Genomic DNA, 16,683 nt, shown 5'->3' with positions numbered 1-16,683 from the left:
GGCTTGGACTGCTCCCGAGAGTCTCCCGGCGGTAGGCAGGTCCTTGTCACGAAAATACCGTCCAGCCTGTAGCGACCCCTGCTACTTGACCAGGCACCCCATTCCGGAGAGTTTGGTGGTGCAGGCGGCCCCGGCAAAGCAGGCGTCGTACCCTACAATCCCTCCTGAGTGTTTTCTTCGGGTGGTATGGCGCTTCAGGCGGCCAACTCCATATGTGCCTTGTCTCGTTTCACACACACTCTGTGGAACTGTGTTGCGTTAGCGGCTGAACATATTCCCTAAGGGGACGAACGGGATGGTTTCCTTGCTATGGTCCAGGATGGTAAGGATGCCATGTGTGAGTCCGCTCAGTCGGGTTTGGACATGGCTGAATGCGTCAGTAGGTCCATGGCGGTGAGCACCGTGATACGCAGGTTTGCGTGGTTGCGGAAGTCAGGGTTTGCTCCTGATGTGCAGTCCCGGCTCCTCAACATGCCCTTTGACGGTGAAGACCTTTTTGGCAGCAAGGCTGACGAGAGCCTTGAGAGGTTGCAGACCTCCAAAGCTGCAGCAAAGTCGTTGGGCGCTGCAGTTCGCCAACCTCTGCCTTTTCGTCCTAGGGGACAGCAATGGGGGGGTGGTTCCTTTCGCTATTACTCGTCCTAGCAGTCGAAGAGGCCAACGCAGGGGTACCAGAGGTGGACGACAGGGTACTTGTGGTGCCAAGGCCGCTCGGGCAGTTGCCTCTTTGCCCTCAGGTAACGCTGCAGCCGCTACCACTCAGTCATGAGGCCATGTCCCATGGTTCACCGGTTGGGGGAAGGCTGGCGCAGCATCTTGTAGAGTGGCGTGCCGTTACTTCAGATTGTGGGTTCTGGAGATCATAACCCACGGCTACTGTCTTCCCTTTCGGCAGAGGCCTCACGACAATCCACCAGGGAACCTCTCTTTGAAGAGTCCGGATCCGCTCCTTGCGCAGGAAATTCAAGCCCTGCTGGAGAAAGGCGCCATAGAACTGGTGCCTGTAGCGGAGAGGAACAAGGGATGGTATTCCACCTATTTTTTGATTTCGAAGCAAGACGGGGGATTGAGACCCATTATGGACTTGCGCGGTTTGAACAAACTCCTCAGGAAGGACAAGTTCAAGATGGTTACTCTCTCTCAAGTCTTCCAGGCCCTTCAGCTTCAGGACTGGTTGATGTCTCTTGACCTCAAGGATGCTTACTTGCATGTGCTGATCCATCCCAAGCACAAGAAGTACCTGAGGTTCGCGATTGGCGACTCGCACTTTCAGTTTCGGGTCCTGCCGTTCAGATTGACCTCCGCCCCAAGGGTTTTCACCAAGCTCATGGTGGTGGTGGCAGCGCATCTCAGGCAAGGGGGGATTCACATCCACCCCTACCTGGACGATTGGTTGATCAGGGCGCGCTCTCCCGAGCAGGTCCTGGATCATCTGTCCGTCACCTGCCACTCCCTTCACAGGCTGGGCTTCTCCCTCAATTTAAAGAAGTCCCATTTGACGCCAACACAGTGGCTCCAGTACATTGGAGCAGTGCTCGACACTTCCCTAGGGCAGTGTTTTCCTCCCCAGTTGAGGGCTCTTCACATTCAGCAGATGGTGCACAAGTTTCAGCATGCCCAGACGCTCCCAGCGTTCGAGTTCTTGAGGTCGCTCGGCCTCATGGCATCCTGCATTCTTCTGGTGCTAGAGGCTCGCCTGCGGATAAGATCTTTGCAGTGGGCACTCGAGATGCAATGGTCGCAGTCTTCCGGCAGGATGTCGGACCCGGTTCAGGTGCCGCCCTCGGTCGCCCAGGACCTTCTGTGGTGGGCCGTCGAAGGCAACTTGATGAAGGGGGCTCCGTTTTGGCTTCCCTGGCCGGAGGTGACGATCGTGACGAATGCATCCCTCACGGGATGGGGGAGCTCATGCCAACGAGCTGACAGTGAGCGGTCGTTGGTCTCCGTCGGAGTCCAGACTCCATATCAATCTGTTGGAGCTGAGGGCCGTCAGGCTAACCCTGAAGGCTTTTCTGCCGACTGTGCGAGGAAAGAATGTCCTGATCCTGACGGACAACACAGTGGCCATGCACTACCTCAACAAAAAGGGGGGGGCAGGGTCACTTCCTCTGTGCAGGGAGGCGATGCAACTCGAGTTCTGGGCCATCCAGCAGGAAGTTTCGATCTCGGCAGTTCATCTGGCCGGAGACGAAAACGTGATGGAGGACGCTCTGAGCAGGCAGCGCACGATCTCTCACGAGTGGGAGTTGGCTCAGGAGATTCTCCTGGAGATCTTCGCCCTTTGGGGGACCCCTCAAGTGGATCTCTTCGCCTCCAGTGTCAACCGGAAGTGCAAGAGGTTCTGCTCGTGGGAATTTCCTCCAAAAGGAGCCTTAGGAGACGCGTTCGTGGTGGAGTGGTCATTCCCACTGCTGTATGCGTTTCCTCCAGTCCCCGTCATCCCGCAAGTGCTGCGGAGGTTACGGAAGTTCGGTTCCCGGGTTGATCCTTATTGCTCCGGCGTGGGCTTGGAGGACGTAGTACTTGGACCTTCTCGACTTGTCCATCTGCCCTCCACGTCGTCTTCCCTACCGAGACGATCTGCTCTCACGAGAGGGGGGTCAGATTCTCCATCCAGAGGTCAGATCCCTCAACCTTCACGCTTGACTTCTGAAAGGTTGAGGTATAAGGATTCGGACCTCCTTGAAGACGTGATGGAGGTGTTGCTCTTGGCCCGACGGCCAGCAACAAAGTCTCTGTGCCGTTGCCGCTGGCGTAAGTTCTGCGACTGGTGCAGAGTTCAGAATGTGGATCCTTTTGCATGTGACATCCCCATGGTTCTGTCCTTTTTACTTTCTTTGGCCCACAGGGGCCTGCAAGTGGGTACCATTAAAGGTTACCTGGCGGCGCTGTCCATCTTTAAGCGTTCATCTGAAGAGTGTTCCTACTTTAAAATCCCTTTAATTTCACAGTTTCTGAAAGGCCTCACAAATGTGTACCCTCCGTCACCTTTCCTAGTGCCCGGTTGGGATTTGAACCTTGATCTCAGGTTTCTAACAGGTGCTCCCTTTGAGCCTTTGCACTCTTGTCCTTTGAGACTGTTGACTCTTAAAACTGTATTTTTAGTTGCGGTCACTTCCGCTCGCAGAGTGAGTGAGTTACAGGCACTTTCAGTTAAGCCTCCCTTCACTATTATCCATAAGGACAGGGTTGTCCTTAGAGTTCGTCCTTCTTTTCTTCCGAAGGTAGTGACGGAATTTCATTTGGCCCAGAAGGTTTTTCTTCCGGCATTCTATCCTCCTCCGCATCCTGGTAAGGAAGAGGAGAGGCTCCATAGGCTTGATCCAAGGAGAGCTTTAAGCTTTTATGTTTCACGCATGTCCCGGGTCAGAGTGGACGATCAACTCTTTATTGGTTACGCTGGAAAGCGTTTGTGACAAGCTGTGATGAAACGGACTTTGTCTCGCTCGATTATTTTGGCCATCTCGGAGTGTTACCGCTTGGCAGGTAAGGACCCACTGGCTGGCTTGCGGGCCCATTCTACCAGGGGTATGGCTGCATCTACTGCCCTGTAGAGGGGTGTTCTTATTCGCAACATCTGTGATGCAGCCACCTGGGCTTCAGTACATACATTTGTACGTCACTATTCCCTCGATTCCATCCGTGGACAGGATTTGGCCTTTGGCAAGGCGGTCCTTTGCTCTGCTATTTGATTGTCAATTCTACCTTTTGATTCTAAATTCTTTCCCTCCTCCTTGCTCTGGTACTGCTTTGGGAGTCTGTCATAGATATGGAATACGTTGGAGGACCCAATCCCCTCGAAGAACAGAACAAGTTACTTTCTTACCTGGTAACGTTCTTTCGATGGGATGGTCCGACGACGTATTCCATATCGCTCCCTCCCTACCTTCCCCGCTGCAGAATTTCTTATACGATTGCAGTTTACGTTCCGCAAGGCTTTGTGTCTGACTGGCAGTGGACTAATGTCACACGTTCTGGGGGGAAAAAACTACAACTGAGGCTACGGACGTCCTACTTATCACATCGGATGACGTTGGATGTCGGAGGAGGTCCTCGACGACAGCGCATCGACGGCATCGACGCAGGACGCAGACGCCAAAAAAAGTTTCCAAAGCAGCACAGCTGTGGTGATTACCTGTCATAGATATGGAATACGTCGTCGGACCATCCCATCGAAAGAACGTTACCAGGTAAGAAAGTAACTTGTTCTTTTGGGCAGCAGAGTGGTGATGGGGTGCACTCGTTGTGAAAATCCTGGAATGAAACGACGATAGAAGTTTGCAAATCCGAGCATGCTCTGAACTCCTTTAATCGAATTTGGAGATGGCCAGTTAAGAATGGCTTCAACCTTTCGTGAATCCATGCACACACCATGAGGGGTTAATACAAATCCAAGGAACTCGACCCCAGTGACATGGAAAAAAATGTTTTCCAGCTTTGCAAACAGTTTGTGTTGTCGAAGTTTGTCCAAAACGGCCCGGACATGTTTCACGTGTTCTTGCTCTGATGCATGTGTCGTAGTATACATCGACGACATTCTGGTATACTCTCGTTCAATCATTTCTCGCAAAACATCGTTCATGAAATACTGGAACGCCGCTGGGGCGTTGCAAAGGCCAAAAGGCATCACCTGGTATTCAAATAGCCCGTATTTGGTGCGGAAAGCGGTCTGCCATTCGTCCCCTTCCCTGATCCGTACCAGGTGGTATGCTCCGCGAAGGTCTAACTTGGTGTAAATTCGGGCATCTTTAACTTAATCCAATAGGTCAGGAATCAAAGGCAAAGGGTAACGGTTTTTAACAGTGACCTGGTTCAATGCGCGGCAGTCGATGCAAGTCCTAAGGTCACCTTCCTTTTTAGGCACAAAGAACAAGGGTGATGCCGCCGGGGACTTGGATGGGTGAATGAAACCGTTAGCCAGGTACTGGTCTAAATATTTTCTCAAATGCAGGTTTTCGGGCTCTGTGAGAGCATAGATTCGACCACACGGAATCTGTGCTCCTGGTACAAGGTCGATCTGGCAGTCATACGACCTATGAGGGGGCAGTGTGTTGGCTTGATCCTTTTGGAATACGTCATGGTAGTTTTGATATACCAGAGGGAGGGAATTGGTTGGTTTCATGATCGTCGTCGCTCCAGTGACCAAAGGTCCTTTAGTTGGATAACCAGCTTGAGCACAGTCGACTGAGAAGGTCAACCTCTTGGCACACCAGTCTATGCCAGGATTATGTGATACTAACCATGGCATTCCCAGAATTATTTGAAATTGTGGAGCCTTGATTATATCAAACACTATGGTTTCCCGAGGACCATCTTGGCACAAAAGAGTCATCTCTGTCGTAGAATGCGTTACTTGACCCGAAGCGATTTCAGTTCCGTCGCCTTTGGTGACTAAGTCTGTTGTTGCCTTTTCACAAAGGGAAAGGTTCATCCTCAAAGCCAACTCTTGATCCATATAATTTCCAATGGCTCCACTGTCAATGTATGCTCTGACTGCATGCATTCGAGATGGCTGTTGGTGGTTTATAAGGACCATAGGCAAAACTAGGTGCGAGGTCTGGGAGTCTTTCTTTTCGCTCAGCAAGCGGACCTCTACGCCTGCCGGGCGGAGACGTTTTTGGGCTCAGACTCTGTTTCAACCTTACCAGCGACTCCCACTGCCTTTTTAGGTGGCTTTACTGGGGGCACTCGAAGGAAATGGCTGGCTGACCCGCAATACAAACACAGTTGTTGTTGTCTTATCCTATCTCTTTCAGCCTTGAATAATGGCCCACGCACTACTCCGATTTGCATGGGTTCTGACACGTCAGTGGTCTTGGAGGCGTTTTCTTTGGGGCGTACAAATACCCTTGAATCGATTCTAGCACGATCAGCCTTACAGTTCTGCAGTCTGTGATCAAGCTGGACCATCAAATCTATGTACTCCGCAGAGTCTCTGGGCGGGTTAACCACTTGAGCTAAAAAGTCCTTTAACTCCCCTCTCAGGCCGGGGTAAAACGGCGTTGTTCGTTTGTCGTCCGCCAATCAGTTTCCACAACCAGTCTGTTGAAGGTTGCAATGTAAGTTAACAGATCCTGGTTGCCTTGACGCAAAGACAAAAGCTCATTGTCCAATGCCTGACCTTGGCAGCGCCGGGCAAACAGCTTCTCCATATCCAATTGGAATCTTTGGAAGTCTCTCAAGATGGGATCATCCCGACTGACCAGCGGTACCGGCCAGTCAGCAGCACTGCCACTAAGATATGAAAGTACAAAGGCCACTTTGGACTGGTCGTTTGGAAAGGCTCCTGGCCTGCATAAGAAGTGTAGACAGCACTGATTCATAAAAACCGCATACCTTTTTGGATCTCCAGCGAAATGTTCTGGGGGTGCCAAAGGTACAGCTCCTGGGAGGACCACCTGAACTGGGTTGCTTGATGCAGAGTGTACCGTTGACCCCACTCCAGGTAGCGGCATTTACCCCGCCTGTGACTGGAGCAACTGTCTGGCGAGATCATCGGTGCGGTCCTTTGCTACAATCAGTTCCCTTCATAAGGCATTGGTTTCCTGCCTAGCTGAATGTACCTCGGCCCTGAGTTCCCCCAAAAGCTGAGCTAGCTGATCCATTTCTGAGGTTTCCATGGCGCCCAGGTAGAGAATTTGTGTAAGGCTTCGCGTTCTGTCACGCTCACCTGGTCTCCACGGGGGCGTGCTCGTGTGCGAAGGATGATGTCTGCACTGGTGTTCCGCTTAATGAGGGCCTGCTTGCGTCTTCCCTTCTGTCTTTCCTCAAGAGATGTTCGTCTGCAAGTTGAAACAAGATATTAGCCAACTGTGTGAAGCCGGTTTTGGTTTTCACCTCCTTCCGTGTTATCCTTCTCTTTCCCTGGCTCACCTTGGTTATTATATGGATGAGCTCTCCGCCCTCACACTCTCTGGCAGGGGTGCGGTTACTCTGTAGTTCCAGGATCGAGTTACTTCACTGATCCGATGGAGGTTGCTGAAGTGGATGGACCGGAGTAAGCAGGTAAGTCTCTATTCCAATAACTCCTTGAAATAGCTGCCTTAAGTCCTTGCATGCAAGATATCTAATGTTCGTTTTTTGTCTTTCAGGTGCGGCACAAAGCGGTTTTCGGACGATGGATGACTCTCCTGACAATGATGTTCTGCAGGTAAGGCCTTCAATGCGTGAATAACTCTTGTTCTTCTATTTTCACAGGTGCCGATGGATAGAAGACTCTGGACGGGCGTGGCAGAAAGGAAGCAAGAACTGACACGGTGAGCGTTACGCTGCAGGAGTGCAGATTAACGCGAAGCGTGTTCCGTTTGCAAGGTGCGGTTTAAATAGCCTTGCAAGTAGTTCCAGGAAAATAGTCCCCTTCATCGTATCCTGTCTCTCAGAAAAAGTAGTCCCAAGCCACACCCTGTACTGAATGGCTCAGCATCTCAGAGCCAAATAAATGGACCAGGTATTTAACACTTACCATGAGCCTGGCGCCAGGGCTGAGCCCAGGAGAGCCTAGCTGGGGCCTGGGAAGTCCCAAAGGAAGCCAGTGTCTGGGCTGGGCTTGCGGGTTTCAGGGTTTGGGGGGCATGCACCATGACACATGGGAAGGGGGAGAAACAGCAGAAAAAAGCCTCTGAACACCAAATTCAGAAGGAGAAACGCCTAGAAAAGTCCAAGGCCCCTGACCCTGTCACTAGGCCAAAGATTGTCCCTCCCACCCCCCAGGATATGGGATTAGAGGAAGAACCACCACAGGCAAGGGTTATTCCCAGTTCCAAGGAATGGAACTCGGAGGACATTGACAGAGTAATGAGGAGGATGTCTTTTCTGGCAGATTTCTATGAGAAAGACCCAAATTACTTCCTTAGCTATACTCCTACACCCTTCGGGATCCAAAGACCCTTCATCTCCTGCTAAGAGACTCCGCTCTGAGACTCCAGTTCAGGGCCTGATTTCAGACCCTCTCTATGTTGAATCTTACCAGCAGTATGGTGAGGATCTAGAAGTACAGATACTAGACGACCAGACCGGGGTCGATTTATTATGGAGACGATGAGGATCAGGAAGAGAAGGAGGAAGACGAGGCGGAGGCATATAGTCTTGACTCCCCTATTCCCAAGGACCCCCCCGGTGAATGACTCACCTGTTGACAATCAGCCCTTGCTCAACAAAGTTTTGGCCAAGGCTGCAGCCCATTTCCAGATTGACACTCAGGGGGCACAAGAAGACAGGGATTTTGCAGAACAAAATTCTAGGGGATAAAAGGTCCATTGCCCAGGCCATCCCGATTCTAAAGTCTGTTCAACGCAGAATCGATCATTCTCTGCTCACCCCTAATCTTACCTGGGCAGTTAACCCTTGAATAGAAAAATTGTTCAGGGCCGCTCCATCCGACCAACTTTACATAGGGGGTCAGCTCAAACCAGACTCATTAGTGGTCACAACCACCAGGAAAAGAGCGGGAACACCACTATCATCTTCAGAAGCTCCCCCGGACAAGGAGAGCAAGAGAATTTACGGCCTGGGAAGGAAGGTGGCTTCGACTTCAGCATACCAAGCACACATTCCTAACTCCACCACTCTGCTGGCAAGCTACAACTGCCACCAATGGGAACAGGTAGCTGGCCTCATTTCCTCTGCACCAGAACCTCTAAAGAGCCAGTTGGCCCAGATTGCGTCAGAGGGGAGATCAGTATCCGGATTTATCCTCAAGGCTACCTTTGATGCAGCGGACAATGCAGGGAGACTGATAGCTGAAAGCACAGTGATCAAAAGACACGCTTGGTTGAGGCAGTCAAGTTCAAACCCGAGACCCAGGCCACCATCATTGACATGCCGTTGGAACCCAACCTCATGTTTGGAAAAGCAGTGGAGGAAGCGCTAAAAACGTCCAGGACGACTATGACACCTTAAAGTCCCTTGGCCAGCTAAGTAATTAGCCCACAAACCAGCAGGGGAAATAACAATTTTCGTCGCTTTCGCGGCCAAAACTCCCAAAGAGGTTCTAATTACTACCAGAACCAAGGAGCCTGGTTGCGGCTACCAACAAGCTTCACAAGGTTTTCGCAGAGGTCAAAAGAGGGGCCTTGGTAGAGGGAGAGGCAGCTCAGGCAGAGGGGCTACACCTCCCAATAAACAGCAGTGACGTTCCGCTCGGGTGCTGTCCACAGTGTCCATGGGATACTGTATAGAAAAACTTCTAGCAAAACTTCTCCACACTTTTCTGCTCCGTCCTTCTTCTGTCTGATCCCTTGGTCCTCCTTACCCTCGCCCAAACTATCCACTCCTTCTGGTTTCCTGTCTTTATCTCACAGCTGTGTCGTGAGAGTGTGAGATGCTCCCCCTGCACCATCTGACTTTTCTGCTTTTTCCTTCTCTGGCATTCTAGTTTGTGTGGTGGCTGGCTGCTCCCAGGCAGATTCTTTGCTTGCTCCAGCTTTTAGATCTTCAGCTTTCTTTCTGTACAGGGCCCTGGAGGGGTTGCTTCTGTAACCTGTTGCTGCAGAGCTTGTAGGTTCTAGGAGGCAAACGGAGAGACCCTTGCCCGATTGGGCCTGTGCAGGCATGGGGTTATAGGCGGCGGTACCTAGTCGTGCAACCAGGCAAAATAAGAGGGGATTGGGACTGGGATCCTCCAACTCCCACACCCCACCTCTGAGGCAGAACTGGCTCTGGGAATCCCAATCGTAGGCCACCCACAGCACCTCAGCTAGTTGACCCTGTCACAGGGTCTTGAAATGGTATCCTCAGGCTTTAATGTCCCATTCCTGTTTAATTTTCTAAGAATATTTGATATTTGAAGACATGACCTTGTGTTTGACATGCATCAATCCTTGATATCATTTTGCTGATCTGTTTGTGCTGTTTAAACAATGTCGTGCAGGTTGCTAATTTGATCTTCCTCCCCCGCCCCCCAAGATTATACTTGTACATGTGGGAGCGGCTGGGATCCTTTATTGGCTCTGGTATTTTGCCAGGGCAACTTTAGGCTCTGTGAATTCCAAAGAAAGTATTTATTAAGAACTGGAATATGTCAGTCATTTCTTGAAATATAAATTTAAATATTTTCAAATATATTGATTTGCGGCAAGAGGATAATGTAAACTTTATTGAAGACTGGAGAGGGGGCAAACAAGAAAATTGTAAGTGGCTGTTTAGGATATGATTTATGATATGATGGGTCATTTTATAGCGCTCCTGTACACCAGTGTTTCTAGGTGTGACAAGACAAGGAAAACAGATGGAGGACAAGACAAATGATCTTACTAGGCCTTGTGTCATTCAGATTGTGCAAGGGGAAGGCGAGGGAAGTGCCAGGGAGAAGTAAGGGGAACAGGGCTGCAGTGCTTGGTGTAGTGCAGCCAGTGCAACGCGACTCTGGGTAAGTGCAAGGAGGCAAGGGACTGTAGAGGTTACAGTTACAGCCTGTAAGTGTGTTGTAGGCCCGGAGGCAGTGCAGGATTGACTAATCAGGATGGAGAAAAAGGTTTAATAAAAGTAAATGATTAGCTTGTTTCGGTGTTCAAAAGTTCTTGCTAATTTCCACCTGGTATATGGAGCCTTTAAAGTGCTTTTAACCATTGCTGAATAATACTACACAGATGGCGTAGAGTGTGCAGCAGAAATCTTAAAATGAGGAATTTGTATTGCTTTCTCTAACGTACATTCTTTTTTTAAAATGTTTTTTTATAGAGTGCTATTGGGTGATGAGCGTGTTAAGAATGGATTAAATTTCATGTACGAGGCTCCCCCTGGAGCAGAAAAAGGTATGTATGGGTTTATATTGAATTGTTAAGAATAATATTTAACATACTAGACTTCAATATATTTAATTGAAATACATGAAAAATGTAATCAACCAAAAGAATGTTGTAGTATTGCTGTCCAGCATGACAGAAATGCCTTTTCTTCAGCCAGTCACAACTTCATAAACTGGTCCTAAATTGATGGCGGAACTTGCCTCGAGTGTTCTAGAAAATAAAACTCCCAAGAGCAACCAATATATGTTAATTCCAACTTCGTTGTCTTGGGAACGGAAGGTGATGATTAGGTGGCAGTGCACGGCTACATCCCAAGAAGAACTTAACTACGTATTGCCATCACAGCACAAATGAGATGGAAACCTACTGTCTGTTTGTAATATTAAATATTTCAGAAAGTCCTTGCACCAAGCTCTCTGCAGAACACAGTGGGATGTAATAATGCCTATAACGGCCATTGCACCCCTCATATAAAAAAAGAAATCATTGCAAATTTAAGAATGCTCCTTGGAGGATGTTCTCCAAGTGTCAAATCCAGTTATAGACCCTGTGCTTGAGGCTCCCAGGAAGACAAGCCACATCTCACTTACGAGTCACATTTTGTCAAATAATGTCTGGGACTGCTTGTAATCCCATGTTGAGAGGGTGTAGCCCAGCAAATCAGACTGGACTCTTCCCTTTGAAGGCAGAGCCAAAGCTGATTTGAATATGGTTCAACCCCTTCTGCAATTGCTCAGCTAAGCAGCACTACAATGCTTAAAAAAGGAATTCTGTTGAGGAGGAGAGATTCCTTGAAGAGGTTGGTCTTGAGTTCTTTTCTGAATTGTAGGAGCATGCCGCCGAGTCTGATGCTGACGTAGAGGAGGTTCCATAGTCTTGGAGCCTAGGCAAAGAAGGCATGTTTTCTGGTCCTTTCCTTTATGTTAAGTATAACCTGCCCTGGGCAAACGAAGAACGCTCCTGCTATTTGAGGGAAGTGTAATGAGTGGTGGTGGTAGACAGCAAGTGGTTCAAGGTAGGGAGTGTAAATTGACTGCATCCCTTTAACTTGTGGGATGTGTGGAGAGTCAGGAACAGGAGACGGACAAGGTGGCATTTTGGGTTACGTATGTTCATTTTAACTCCCAGAAAAACCTAACCAGTCTCCAAATTTCTCTGCTCTGCTGTACTTGAAAGAAAAGGAGTACAAAAGGGGTGCTTGTCGGGAAGTCCTCCAAATAATCAAAGTCTGCCACCAAGCATCCTGTTCTAGTCTGTTTTCTGTCCCCACCACTGTAAACAAAAAAGAGCCTAACCTTAAGAAAGGTACAATTAAGGGCCTTTGCCCAACAAAGGAGTGGTAGCTAGTTTCTGATTCCATTGCCTTCTCTTCATCAGAAAAGGGTTCCTTGCGGAGAGCAACCAGGGGGCGCAGAGATGGTCTAACGCATCTGTCGGTCTCCTCCTCAGCGTTGACAAAAGGGGCCGAATAACCCCTAAAACCCTGTGAAGTGGCCATCTGACCCCCACAAGAGGGTCCTACGTACATGGAGCAGCATTTAGAGAGCTTTCCGGAGTTCCTAGCCGCTAGATTCATAGATATATGCTCTTCGCCAGAAGAGGCGGGCCTACCGCTTTCAGCAGCCTGCTCCTCGGCTCCATGCGGAACGACTGAGGAGTGTCGGTGGGCGCCTGCCTGGCACACTGGCAGTCACCAGGAGCTTCCAGCTTCCAACTATAAGGATTGCCGGGGCGCTTGGAGAGGCTGCCGGTGCCTCGACCCTCCCCCCACCCCTCCCCAACTTGCAGATCCCCCTCACTGGACCCGAAGACCCTTGCGTCCTGTGATGAGGAGACGCCACGCTGGGTCACAGAGGAGCCCGCTTCTGGTCAGGTCAGTGCTCCAGCCCTCCCCCCTACCCCTCTCTACCCTTGGGGGCTCTGTCTACATCCTTCAGCACCTCAGTTTGGACAGCCGGGGGCGGAGCCTGAGGACTTGTCTCGCTGTCTTTGCGTGTCCAGAGGCGGCCTGCGGCCTCACATCAGCCACAGGGTGATCGATCCGTGGGAGCACGTAATCCCCCAATCAACCAATTGCTTTTACCTCCCAAAATGGGCCTCTGACTAGAGGGGGGGGGCCTGGGGTACCTCACGGTGGAAGGAGTGACCCTCCTGTATGACCGCGCCCTCACACCCAACCCACCCGGAGGCCACATGAACTATACTGGACTTGGGTGCCTAGCAACGTCCGCTCTTTCAGCTGGTACCCCACCGAAGACCACTGCACACCTGCTGTACAAGGCCTTACATTTTTCTAACCCCGCCTTCCGAAGTGTGCGCTCCTTGGACACCGCCGCTCCCCAAGTACAGATGCCACAACCCAAGTCTCTGCCTGGGGTGGGGGAGGAGGTAGACAGGAGCTTTGCCGACCATTTCTGTGCAAAAGTCCCTCCTGACATCAGCCTGCATAGGGCAGAGGGAGTCCTTCAGACAGTTCACAACTCCCCCAACACCCGAATCACCGCTGAACCTCCCTTTAGGGTTCTCTACATATCTCCTTTTCTCCCTGCACCTCTTTCTGAGCCCCCTTCCTGGGTGGGACTTCCACACTAATTGCCCTATTTGGCCCCTCAGGTGTCCATTGATGAGTTGGGCTGACCCCCACACTGGAGATGTCCGTTATGCCCTGTCGGTGAGTAAGGGCACAGCAGCCCTTCTTGACGAAATCCGAGGCTTCAGAGCGGCAAAAGGTTGGATACCTTGGATAAGCAAGTGGACACCATGGCCGACGGAGTCCAAGCCCTGGAAGCGAATCAACCCTTGTTCGACCTCCTGGACACTTAAATACACATGCGCCTCTCCGAATTGGAAAGAAGAGAAGAGCAACGCACCCTCAAGTTGGATGATTTGGAGAACAGGGAACGTCGCAGCAATCTGAGGTTCTTGGGCTTTCCAGAGCGAGAAGGTGAGACGCAGGCGTACATCATAAAGGCTGTCAATGCTGTGATCAGGAAACTCTTCGACAAGAGCAACACCAGCGAACCGACGATCGATAGGGCTTATAAGGCGGGAACATCCAACAGAGTCCCAGGTCGGTACGAGTGAGATCACCAATTAACAAAAGAAAGACATAGGAAATGTTTAAATGACCCCAAGATTCATCCCCTCATAAAGGCTTGCGGCAGCTTCTAAACTAGAGAATCTTGTGGTCTCTGTTGTCACCCCCCTAAGGATGAAAAATTCTGCTTAGAAAACAATTACTCCACATATAAATGCAACAATGAATTGTAAAAACACACTCTTCTGCTAAAAGACAGATTTTTTTTAAAACACTTATTCATTTTCTTAAAAATGACAAGTGCAATGGAGTCTGTAAACCAGGACTCTACCTTACAACAAAACAGTTAAGAGAACTATAACCTGGACCAATCCGCTATCTTACTAGCTATCTAAAAACTACAACTCACCCTGTGTAGTGATAAACACTTCTAATATGTGCATAAGACAGTCCCTATTTTATAGGATACAATCTTTTACCATTCAATATCCTTGGTAGGTGAATCCTCATGTGTACAACCATGTGGTTCTCATCAACTCAATATTTCATTGATATATGTTGACAGATGTACAACACCCTAAAACACCTTGCATGTTTAGTTCTTTATAAACTGTTGATAATATAAAAGAACTTCATCAGGGGAATAGAAAGCAATTTATCAAAAAACAGGTTTTAACACTCTTAAAACACCAAATAAACACTCCTTTCTTGTGGTGTTCTTAACCCTAGGGGGCTGGGGGAAACGACATAGAATAACAGCTATTAGTAACGCTGTTCTCAGTAAAAAAAAAAAAAAAGCCAGAAACTAGCGGGAGCAATTAGTCTCCTACTTGTGGCTCACCGTAATGGCTTTTACAATTAGCGCCTTTGATGGATAAGTAGACTCGTCTTCAATGTAGACGTATGATCTGTAAATATGTAGATATAAAAACACATTGACTGATGTCAAGAGTGCTGTTCCAGTTTTGCTCCAGAAATAAGAGAATCAATAAAGACAATGTCCTCATCTTTCTACCATTTGGGATTTCTCCCAGTTGCTTGATAGCCACTTGTAGCACTCACATGACTCTAAAACCTATTAACTTCTGCAAGTAACAGAACCTCTATACATCGTTCCAAATCTGCTGATATCACCCAAGAATGATCCTTTAGTATACTTTAATGTAAAAGGAAATTACCTCTATTACTTATGGGAGTCTCACGAACTCTGCTTGGTACCTGTGGTTACTCAAACCTTTTTACTGAACCCAACCTGCACGAGGCTTTTTATAGAATCCTTCTATGCTGGAGGTTTCTCTCTAATTAGTGCAATAACACTTCCATATTACTCGAAAAAAATGGTTTATGCAGGTACATGCTATCATGTGCCACTACAGCCTCAGTTGTAACACTAACGTTTTTACACCAAGATTATACCTTATAATCTCTACTCTCGCTCATAAAGATTGTAATCAGCAGCTTACCCTTAGTTTTATTATGCGCATCAACCTGTGCTCGGTCTTGATGCCCAACTTTCTTCTGATGTACCGGCGTGATCGCAAGCTAAAACTGCTCTGGTGGTCTTTGTTGATTACTGCAAGGTCCGTAGCTATGCACACACGGTCTTAACCCTAAAAACACAGGCAAACAAACACTGGCGGTCTTGTTACCACTTTAAAGTGCTAGCCTACATACAGCTTTATATAGAGTCACAGGCCGAAACGAGAACCGCATAACTACATTGAACATTAGGGGAGACCTGCAACTGCGGGGATAACGCCACAAACTGCGGGCAGAGTATATCCTGCGTTCTTACCCGACCAGAATCTAGAGACTTGTGTCGCTTCCGCCCTCACAAAACAAGCTGATGGTCACCTGATCGTGCGTCGTAACTAGGCGACTATATTTATAGTCATGGCTGCTTCTACACAGCTGTTACCAATTGCTGGTGTAAACTATATGCGGTACGATATTAGTAATTATTTTCTAACCTTCTCAGAGCGTAGAAGTATTATCCAATGGCCGATTAACAGTACGTTACTTTGCTGCAAAAACAACCTTTTTCTCTCCAGGTACGGTCGTAAAAATAGACATGTATCAAGGTTCTGAACTTGCTCATTAGTAAAACTAGCACGGGCCCTGCCTCTATATTATTAATCGACCATCACGAGTGAAAACAATTTCCGTAACGCTCGGGTCTACGAGCTTTGTTCAAGCATAACTCCAGTATGATCACTGCTACACAATACGGTAAAACTTGTTGACACGCATTCTCAAAGTGAACAACCCTGTGTAACTTTTTTTTTGGAAGCATATACGTATCTAGCACTATCTTCCTCTGAAACCATTGTGGAGTGCTGATGTTCCATCTACTTTAAACACCATTGTTCCAATCAATAGCCTCATTAATTCCCGTCACTGTCGAATTGCATAAAAAGATTAGCCATGATTCTTTTCTCTGCAGTCTTCTGATCAGACTCTCCATCATGGGTTGATGACACATGTAACAAAACGGTCCACCTGAAATCATTAATTCCATGGTTCATCATTAAAAATGATTTACCATTGGCGCTGTAGATTTCTTGTTTTTTATGCAACTTTTATGCTCTGAAATTCGTATCTTGATCTTCCGTTTGGTCATTCCTATATACAATTTTTTGCAAGGACACCATATTGCGTATATAACCTTACTAATATTGCAATTGGTGAATGTCATCTGTGACCATGGTTATTCAAACCTATGTCTACTTGTGTAGTTCTTCTTGTAAGATGGCAATTCACACACTGCCCCCAAGGTGCATGGTCCAACATTTTCGGTAACCCCCACATTTCAGTAATACTCTTCTGTAGAGGAACACCTCTTGAAATATAATTTCTTGTTAAAATATCTTTTAAATTGGGTCCTCTTTTGAACGCACATAA

The 16,683-nt window shown here is 48.5% G+C and overlaps 1 protein-coding gene across 1 annotated transcript in view; it reads left to right on the top strand.

Annotated features, from left to right (window-relative positions):
- Window positions 1-16,683, top strand: part of CIR1 (corepressor interacting with RBPJ, CIR1) — a 476,807-nt gene that overhangs the window by 132,798 nt on the left and 327,326 nt on the right. Inside the window, exon 3 of the mRNA XM_069616242.1 lies at window positions 10,678-10,751. Coding sequence (XP_069472343.1) covers window positions 10,678-10,751 — 74 coding nt within the window. The remainder of the gene's footprint in view (window positions 1-10,677; window positions 10,752-16,683) is intronic.

Source organism: Ambystoma mexicanum, chromosome 9, assembly GCF_040938575.1.
Source record: "Ambystoma mexicanum isolate Mex_15411 chromosome 9, UKY_AmexF1_1, whole genome shotgun sequence".
Taxonomy (NCBI): Eukaryota; Metazoa; Chordata; class Amphibia; order Caudata; family Ambystomatidae; genus Ambystoma; species Ambystoma mexicanum.
The sequence above is the reverse complement of the archived record's forward strand: the minus strand, read 5'-3'. Positions and strand labels throughout refer to the sequence as shown.